This window comes from Monoraphidium neglectum (assembly GCF_000611645.1).
Source record: "Monoraphidium neglectum strain SAG 48.87 unplaced genomic scaffold scaffold00212, whole genome shotgun sequence".
NCBI lineage: Eukaryota > Viridiplantae > Chlorophyta > Chlorophyceae > Sphaeropleales > Selenastraceae > Monoraphidium > Monoraphidium neglectum.
In genome coordinates, this window is record NW_014013416.1 from 1 (window position 1) to 9,342 (window position 9,342).

Consider the following 9,342-nt stretch of genomic DNA (forward strand, 5'->3'; position numbering starts at 1 on the left):
GGGTGACGAGTGTGTTGCCGTTGAAGGTGGTGACCTGGCTGCGGTCGCTGGGGGCAAAGGCGGTTGTGCGGCCGCCCGACGCGTAGATGCGCTGGTTGGTGGCGGCGGCGAGCTTCTCGCCAAGGCTGCGGTGGCCGGCGGCCGCCTGCGCCATGGCGCCAGGGCCCAGGAGCAGGGCCACGGCTGCGCAGGATTGGGGGATGGTGGGAAGGGGCGAGCGGGTTGGGGCGAGCGGGTTGAGATGAAAGGTCAGGGTGCTGCTTACATCAGAGGCTTGCGGAATGCCCATAAGTCGTGCGTGACAAGGCTTGTAGACCAGCTGCTCTGCGCATCTCTCCCGGTCCGACGGCGCCGCGCGGGTCTGCTCACCCAGCAGTGCGAGAGCAGAACGCCGAGCCATTCTCAAGGCAATGAGATGATCGGCGTGATACAAGTTTGTGTTTGTGTTCACGCCTGTCTGTGTCCGGGGATTGACTAGGGGCTTGCTCGCTGGATCGTTTTGCTTTCGTCGAGAGGCTTTGCGTTCAAGAGTCAAGTGATTGTTAGCGGAGCCGCGTTGTCTATTTATGAGGAGTTCACAAATGGTCAAGGCACCGCCTCAAGCTGCGCCGCAGCATGAGCGCACCCTGTGGGGCAGCTGGGCACACACCAAGTGACTCACCTTCTGCGGCAAGGCCGCTGTTGCGCCGCAGCGCCGGCCTCCTCCGTTGGCCGCTCCAGTCGGCCGTTCTGAAACAGTGCCATCAGCCGCAAATTGCACCTGTCTGCCAAAACGACCGCAGCAGCACAGCGCAGTGCTGCGTGGCCGCCCAGCCTCAAGGGGCAATACGTGTGCCCTGCGGGGTCCCAATACCCAAGCGTCCCAATTAACAACGATAGTCGCAAAACGCATTTGAAATTAATAACTGGGAAGCATAGTATGTCTGAGGGATAGCAGTCAGGGGCACGCAAGGGGGGACAAGGCGCGCTAAGTTGGCTTGAAAGCAGTGCCCTGGTGAAGAATGCGAGGCAGCGCGGACCATCCAAGCTTGCCGCGCCCTGCCAGCGCCCCCTTGGCATCAGGTGTCCTGCTCAGGCTGCACACGCGCGCCCCGCCAACAGGCTGGCTCAGCCGACACACAGAGCGAGCGAAGTGCAGCGTGGTTTCTACGCGCGTTGGCGTGTGCTGATGGCGTATGCGTGTACCTGGATTGGTTTTGGCATGCACTACCCCCCTGGAGGTGGTTGTTGGTGCCTCACACCTCACATGAGCTGTGTCTCGGCCATCATGGGTTTGACACGCCGCACACCCATTGTTCCTATTCCCTGAGATGATGAGAGCGAGTTGCAGTCTGCTGCTGCCAACCAGGCGATACACATGCACCGTGACAACCGAGATGGCATATGTCTGTGTGCTGCCAGGCATCATGGCATCTGCCATGAGAGCTGGTGTGTTAGTTATCATATGAGAACCAGTGCAGCAAGCCGATTGCATGCGAGCGTCGCAACAGCAGGGAAGGGAGGAGTGGGGTCGCATATGCCGAAGGAAAAGCCGACAGCAGCGGCAGCAGCAGCAGCAGCAGCAGCAGCAGCAGCAGCAGCAGCAGCAGCAGCAGCAGCAGGAGGCTGCCCAAGCTGCACTGATCGGCGCCACGAACAGAATTGTTTTGTGCGCTGGCAGGGTCGCAACAACTCTGTTGCCCAATCCAGGCTCAGTTGATCAGGCACCATACTTCTCAGGAGCCTGGTCAGTCCCTGCATGCAGTGCCGCTGCACGTCATAACGCGGCAGCCAGACACATGGACACGCGGCAGCAATTAGGGTCTAACAGGACAGATATGCATCCTGCGTGCCGAGCCAAAAAAACTGCCTGTCTGCAGGTTGTACCCAACTCTGTGCTGGCTGATGTAAGTACAGTCATCCCTCGTTACAATGAACAAAACGGCCCCCCCCAACCCCGTTCGCATCAGGTGTTTTGTTCACATCCCTGAAAATGTCAATATCTGGGCTGGGGTGTTCGCATATCCGAGGGAAGGCTGAATTGAGCCATCACAGCAGGTGGTGACATACTGCAAACGCACAAAGACATAAAAACCAAATGAAACAGGGATTGGGGCAGAGAAAGCTCGCTGGCAAGCGCTTGTGGGCGGGCAGGCTGGCGGCAGCAGAGTGCGCCATGCGCGCACTGTGGGTGCCCGCCCTTCCTTTTACGTGCGGGGCACAAGGTTGCGCGCAATGCAATGCCCGACTGGCGCCGCGCCGCCAGCACCTGGACAGCATCATCATCAAGCTCGCGGCATAGGGCATCAACAGCTGCAATCTTGTCCATGTCAAACTGGTTGGGGTGGCATGACACGAACGCTAGCAAACCCTGCGCGTGCCTGCCCCAATGGCCCAGCCGCGGCCCCCGGCCTCCGGGGCCCGCTTCAGCAGCGCGCGGAATGAGGCCTGGGAGCCCTTGCGCGCCTACCACATGTCCAAAACTTGCACCGTCTGCTCCAGCGTCAGGTCCTGGCGCTTGTGCTTGCTGCCCGCAGGGCCGGCCTGGCCGGCCGCAGCCCTGGCGCTGCTGCTGTCCGCTCTTGCTGCTGCCTCTGACATTGCACCACGTTCGTGGGTAAGAAGTGCTTGTGTGTGGCCTGCTGAGTAGAGTTCCTGCCAGATGGACCACAATGAAGCAGCCCTTAACCCCGTGCCCCCACCCCAGTGACACCAGCCACAGATCTGCCAGGGGTCAACCCCTGGCGGAGCAGGCGGACTGCTGCCAGCGGCTGGCCGCCCCTTCGTATTGTGAAAAATCAGGCCCCCCGGCCTTCGCATTAGGCGGTGTTCGCAATTCGCTTTACCGAGAGGATGGGGTTCAGATGTGTATTGGTGCAGGACGGGCCCCCTGAAAGTGTTCTCAATAGGCAGAATGTTCGCATCACCGGGGTTCACTGTAATGAGGGATGACTGTAATGCATGACGCTGCTAAGTGGGCCTTAAGCTGCACCTCTACTTTGCATTGAGTGCTTGACGACCTGGGCAAGTCAAACGGCTTGTTACATGTGGTTTACATGAGGCAGCAAGCAGGCCAGCTTGCAAGGGCTTTGCGGGTGGGGGCTGGTCTGAGAAAGGACGCCTGGGGAGAAAACATTGCAGCAGGAATACTCGCTTATTGAGGCGGCGCAGTGCATGGCAGCCGCGTGATAAAGTAGGGGGACAACATATGCATGTCGCTGATAAAGATGGTGATGATCAACCTACGTATGTAGTCCTGGAGTGATGGATGAATGGCTGCACGTCGCAGCCACGTGGCAAGTGATGACCATCAGGGGAATAGATCATAACGGGCGAAAAAGTTTGTAAGGGATGAGTCGCGAAAGGGTCGGGAATCACGCTGATGCTATCTAGCAACCTGTTCAAGTGCATTCGTTTGAAGGCTGCGCCGCTGCGGCGAGCCGCTACTCCTGAAGTACTTGCGAGCACGGCGCACGGGTTGGCCGCTTGGTTCACGGGAGGCGGGCGGGGGCGGGAGAACCCTTGGGCGCCGCTTGGCCAGCAGGCTTGGCGGCCGCGCCAGCGACGGCGGCCTTCTGCCGCTGCTGCTGCGCCTGCTGCCATTGCTGCATCTGCGGGGTATTGGCCATCATCTGCTGCGCCCACTGCTGCTGCTGCTGGCTGCCGCCCATGGCCTGCTGCGCCCACTGCTGCTGCTGCTGGCTACTGCCCGCAGCCTGCTGCGCCCACTGCTGCTGCTGCGCAAAAGACGCCATGGCCTTGCTCATAGCAGCAGCAGGATTGGCTGGAGGGCTGGCGGAGACCATGGTGGGGCTGGCGCCGCCAATAAAGGTGGTGCCGCCCTGTGCCTTTATTGTGGCCTCAGCGGCCTCCTCGCCTAGGGTGCGGCGGTCAGGGGTGGTCAGGCCGCCAGCCTTGAGGGAAACGCCCAGGGCCCCAGGGGCGAGCAGCAGGGCCAGGGCTGCGGGTGTGGGGCAAGACGGGCCCGCAGGTGAGACAGGAGTGACGGCAGTGGATGATAATAAGGCATGCGCACCATTGTGCTCCTGAAAGCAGCTCGCATCAGGCAGCGCGCACGTGCTGGTGTGCTCCTGCTGTGATGTCCTGCAGAGTGTGTGGGGCCTCACCGCAAGCAAGAGTCCAGTGGATGCGGGACATAGTGGCTAAGGGCTTGTCCTGGCTTGACTTGACACCAACGCCTTGCACCGCGCGGAGGTTCCAATGTCAGATCTCGGAGACCTTGATTGTTCGCTACAGGCTACTCGCGCTTGGTGTTTGCATTCCTAAGTCTTGTCAACGGACGGCTGATGTCTCCGAGCTGCGGGTAGTGTATATATAACGCCATACCGGCTGTTGGCCAGCTGCTGCGCCGCAGCAGGGCTCGCTACCGGGCAGGTGCGGCGTCACCGGGTGTCCCCGGTTGCGGCTGTGGTTGCCCGGGGATGCTGGGAGAGCAACTGTGGAGGCGTATACGCTGCATATACCTGCCCAACAGATACAGTTGACGAAATTCCAGACAGGGACTTGATTTGGGGCACGGCAGGCTAGGCGGCACGCTCTGCTTCCAACTGGACTGCTCGGTGACGGTTGCAAACATTTTCAGTTGGCACGGATGTCAAAACGGATGGCGTACATAGCAGAGGCTTGGCAATGAAGATCCGTGTGTTTGATGACTACCACATCAAAACAATCCAATTTGACGGCACAGGTCCGCCTTTTCATTTGCACAGTGGTCTGCATCCCACATCGATGCAATTATGCTCCTTGGTTTCTGGGCAATTGGCAGAGGCGCTGTGTAGCGAGTTCCCTCAAGAAAACGCCTGACGCTCAACTTCAACGCGCTCTAAGTACACAGCTGGTGTCCAGCCTACGCATGGGCACGCCTGCTGTTTGCTTGTTGAAGCAGAGGCGTGCTCAGCAGCGCCGTTAACCTTCAGGATTTTGAAAGGTTGAGCGAGGAGCGGCGGCACACATTCCCTTGGTTCTTTCAAACACAAGTGGCGGTTACCATGACGCTTCAGACAGGCGGCAGCTGGGACCCTTTTGAGCGGCACGGCTACAGCCGCGGCTGCATTTGATTATAATTCATCTGGGGAGCGAGATCAAGCGGATTGCATCAGTCAAAGTATCGGCGCGTAGGGATGGGCGAGAGGGCTATGCTGGCTCGTTGGTTTCACGGTGCATGTGTATGCCAGCTAGTGCAGCCATGCGGTGAGCAGGACAAACAAGCTGGGTATGCGGGCTAAGTGGGGCTACAGAATGCGTGCAGCTAGGCAACATACACTCAAGTTCTGCAATTGGCTAAGAGCTTGCTGTTTGGCTGGTAACCGGTGGGCATCGTTGAGCCATCAATTATGGTTGACAGCTGAACATTGCACACTGCCCTAAGGGACGCACAGCAAAGCAGCAAAGTTTTCAGGGCCCGTTGCTCCACTTACACACTACAGTATTTTGAACGAGCGGTGTTGTCTCATGTAGGGGCTATCAAATGCATGCGTGCCTGCCGTCCTGCCAATTACTGGCATGAAACAGTGGTATTGGTGGCGCAACACATACTGTACTTATAAGTGAACATTGCAGCACAGGCGCCAATCATCATCAAGCGGCACTAGCACGCAATCACTGCGGCTGTAAGTTACAGAAAGGAGTTGTTTTTGCTTGAGCCTGCAGTGTTGGCCCCCACGTGCACGCGCACAGGCTTGCAGTACCGGCATTTAGGCCAAAGGTGCAAAGAGGCAGCGCTTGCAGGAAGAATGGCTAGCAAGCGTGCAGCGCACGCCACGCAAGGCTGACTAATCCATCGCCACGCAAAACCACATGACACGCACGGGCAGGGCGCAGCATGCGTAATTGAGGTCTCAACGACAGTTATTGCACAAAAGTAATCAGAAGATCTGGCCCATGCCCCCGTCATTAGTGACAGGGTTGCCAAAGTTGTCAAAGCTGGTGGTGGTGCCGCCGTTGAAGCCCACGCCGGCGCTGGTGAAGGAGGTGCTGCCGCCATAGTTGGTGATGGGGGCGCGGTCGGAGGGGGCAAAGCCGGCCGTGAGGCCGCCAGTGGCAAAGATGTTGGCGTTGGCAGAGGCGGCGGCCTGCTCGCCCAGGCGGCGGAAGATCCGGCCCATGCCGCCCTGGTTGATGACGGGGTTGCGGAAGTTGTCAAAGCTGGTGGTGGTGCCGCCGTTGAAGCCCACGCCGGCGCTGGTGAAGGAGGTGCTGCCGCCATAGTTGGTGATGGGGGCGCGGTCGGAGGGGGCAAAGCCAGCCGTGCGCCCGCCAGTGGCAAAGATGTTGGCGTCGGCAGAGGCGGCGGCCTGCTCGCCCAGGCGGCGCCTGCTCCACTGGTCGATAGACACGTCGCCGCCCTCGTTCTGGAAGGGGCCCAGGGCACCGCCGCTGAGGGTGATGCCGCCGCTGTGGCGGCTGTTGAGGTTGCCGTACACGCTTGATTGGCCGCCCACATTGATGGTGGGGACGCGGCCGCCAACCAGGGTCATGTCGCCGAACTGCAAGACGGGCGGTGCATTGGCGGCCTTCTCGCCCAGGGCGCGGCGGTCAGAGGTAGTCAGGCCGCCGGCCTTGAGGGACGCGCCCAGGGCCCCAGGGGCGAGCAGCAGGGCCACTACGGTTACCGTTGGTGGGGTGGCAGGGTCAAAGCGCGGGTCAGGTATGATACATGATTTTGCTCAATGCCGACTGTAAGCACCAAGCTAGGGGTAGGAATTCGCAGCCCTGCAGCAACCCGTGGCCTGCGCGCCGGTGTCAACCACGGAGCAGCTGCCATGGTGCCCTGTCCCGCGTCACTGTCCCGCCAGCCCACCTGCCAGGATTGCCCAGTGGCCACGAGCCATTGTGTAAATGCGTTGGTAGGCGTTCACTTGATTGGGACGCGGCTGAAAGGTTTGACGTCAGTACCGGCTGTTTGTTGCCGTGTGGGATGCGATGATCGTGCAGGCGTCCTTGAAGAATGCTGTGCGTATGAAATGCGCGCCGACGTAGTACTTAAAGGTGTATGCTATGAGGACACACGCCACCATTGAGCCTTATAAGGTGCTCTGTGCAGCCTCACCACCCGGCTGCCTCGCCGCCGCGACGCAGCCGGGCGTAACTTGGGCCGATACCAGGCCGAGCGCCCCGCCGCAATTTCCACCCGCACTGTCTTGCAGCGTCTGCTGCCCTTGATTGTGGCGCCCGAGATGATGGAGGGTGCAAGAAAGGGCGTGTGAGCCCGCACTGGACCCACGAATTTGTGCTCGGGCTGCCAAATCTGCGCAGTTGGAACCTGGGGTTTGATGACTGCACCAAGGTCTTCCAGGGGTCTTTGCCTTCAGAGCGCGCTGCTGCCAGTGCCGAGGCTCTTGCCTATGAGCATCCTGTTATCTCTTGCGCCTGCAGAGCGCCCCGCACTCCCACCACCACCCACTCTGGCGGCCATCGGTTTTAGGCGCCGGGCACCGCCCAATTGGCGGGCCCAACCGAAGCAGCAGGCCTAGCCGACCGCCAGCGCGAGCGGTACGCACTCCGCAGTGCAGATCGCTGGGCCGCAAACAGAATTGCACCCGGCTGGCATGCCAGGCGCAGGGCCCAAGCGAAAAAAAATGGCCCCATATGTAGCATTTGTTTACACGGAAAAGCGCCTGCTCGGCTCAGCGCTCGCGGAGCTGAGCGGCGCCCGGGCCCTGCGGCTGCGGCGGGGCGCCCGCGCGGCCGCTGGCCTGCGGTGGGCGCCGGCCGGGCCCGCGGGATTGAGATTCAGGGGCGGGACCAAGATGTCTCCTGCAGGGGCGCCGCATAGGGGGGCCGCGGGGCGGCGCAGGCGGCAGACGGAGGGTCAGGCGTGGGGATTGGGATCGGTCGGCGAGGCCCCGCACTCTGCGCCGGCGCGGGGCCGCCCAGGCGTGCGGCGCGGGCAGATGGGGTCTCCAGCTGAGGCCGGCCGAGAGACGCGCGGCGCGCAGGTGCCGTGCGGGCCGCTTTTGCGGTTGCAAGCTCATACTTATAGCCTGCGTGGGCTGTGGCCAGCCGCCCTGTCGGCGCCAAAAAGGGCCGCAGGCTGGGCGGGGAGACCTGGAGCTGGGTTGCGTTTGTTGTTCCCCAAGGGCCAGGGATGCGGGGCCGCGCCCACCACCTGGCCAACGGGGCACGCCGCAGCCGACACGCCCTTGACCCCTGATCAGCCGCAGGCCGCCCAAGCCCGCCGGCGCCAGGCGCTCGGCGACGCCCGGGGCGCGTCGAAGATAAGATGACGGCAGAGACAGCCGCCGGCGCTGCGGCCGCGACCCCGAGCCCCGCGGCCGGCGCCGATCGGGCCCCCTCTCGCGCCGCCGCCGCCTTTGCCGCCGCCGCCGTCGCCGCCGCCGGCGACACTCAAAGCCCACACACCGCGTGCGGGGTCCCACCGCCCGTGGGACGCGCCGCCCGCGGGGCACGCCTCTCCTCGCGCGCGCGGGTCCCGCTTGCATGCATGCGCGCGCCTTTCGTCCAAAGAGTCCCACCTTTGTGTCAGGATTGCCATAGTAGATCGCCCCAGACGCCTTCTCCCACATTGCGCGCCAGCCAACCGGCAGCCCGACAGACAGCGCGTCCAGATCAGGCTTCTCAGCGCTGTGCGTCGGGTGGCCGCCTGCGCCCCCCGCAGCCCCGCCCGCCGCCGCGGCCGCAAGCGCGCCCTTTGCCGCGGCCTTCTTTTTCGGCTTCTTGCCGACCGCCGCGGCAATGGCGCCGGCGCCGCCGCCGAGGGGCGCAAAGTTGGGGTTGCTGCTGCCGGCGCCGGCGGCGAGCTGCTCTCGGCGCCACGCCTCGATCTCCCGCCGCCGCGCCCGCTCCCGCGCCTCTGGATCTTCCCGCTCCTCCTCCGCCTTCCGCGCCGCCGCCTCTTCGGAATCCAGATCTCGCCGCACCGCGCTCCACTTATCCAGCAGCGCCGCGGTGCGGCCACGCTTCGCGCCGCCGCTGGCGCTCACGGGTGCGGGTTTGGCCACGGCGGGGCGCTTCTTGCCAAGCGGCGGCTGCTGCTGCTGCTGCTGCTGCTGCTGCTGCTGCTGCTGCTGCTGCTGCTGCTGTTGTTGCGGAGCCACCGGCCGTGCCGCCACCACTGGGACGCTAGGCGCCTCTTCCGGGGGCAGCGGAGGCAAGAATGGCGCCGCCGCCGCGGCGGCGCCGCCGCCGTCCTCGCCAGCGCCGGCCGCGGGCCCCTGAAGACCAGGCAGCCCGCGAAAGGTGCCACCGGCATCGGCGGCGGCGGCGGCGGCGGCGGGCGCCGCGGGTTCCTCCGGCAGCGGCGGCGCGTGCAGCGCCGGCGGCGCGCTGTACCGCTGCGGCGCCTGCCGCGGCGCGTCCGCGGGGCCGCCGGCGGGCAGCGGC

At 63.1% G+C, this 9,342-nt stretch overlaps 3 protein-coding genes across 3 annotated transcripts in view; all 3 read right to left on the reverse strand.

Moving 5' to 3' along the window:
• Nucleotides 1–3,470: 3,470 nt before the first annotated feature.
• On the reverse strand, nucleotides 3,471–4,137 carry MNEG_1978 (hypothetical protein; the record flags this gene model as incomplete). Its single annotated transcript, XM_014049535.1, has 2 exons — nucleotides 3,471–3,940; nucleotides 4,107–4,137. 2 exons carry the CDS (start codon nucleotides 4,135–4,137, stop codon nucleotides 3,471–3,473), a joined length of 501 nt encoding a protein of 166 aa, XP_013904989.1.
• A 1,727-nt stretch (nucleotides 4,138–5,864) lies between these two features.
• MNEG_1979 (hypothetical protein) lies at nucleotides 5,865–6,830 on the reverse strand (the record flags this gene model as incomplete). Its single annotated transcript, XM_014049536.1, has 2 exons — nucleotides 5,865–6,601; nucleotides 6,800–6,830. The coding sequence occupies 2 exons, from the start codon at nucleotides 6,828–6,830 to the stop codon at nucleotides 5,865–5,867; spliced, it is 768 nt and encodes a 255-aa protein (XP_013904990.1).
• Nucleotides 6,831–7,625: 795 nt separating this feature from the next.
• MNEG_1980 (hypothetical protein) overlaps nucleotides 7,626–9,342 on the reverse strand; it is a gene marked incomplete at both ends in the record, with an annotated part of 3,524 nt that continues 1,807 nt past the window's right edge. Inside the window, 4 exons of the mRNA XM_014049537.1 lie at nucleotides 7,626–7,694; nucleotides 8,105–8,148; nucleotides 8,236–8,434; nucleotides 8,475–9,302. Coding sequence (XP_013904991.1) covers nucleotides 7,626–7,694; nucleotides 8,105–8,148; nucleotides 8,236–8,434; nucleotides 8,475–9,302 — 1,140 coding nt within the window. The remainder of the gene's footprint in view (nucleotides 7,695–8,104; nucleotides 8,149–8,235; nucleotides 8,435–8,474; nucleotides 9,303–9,342) is intronic.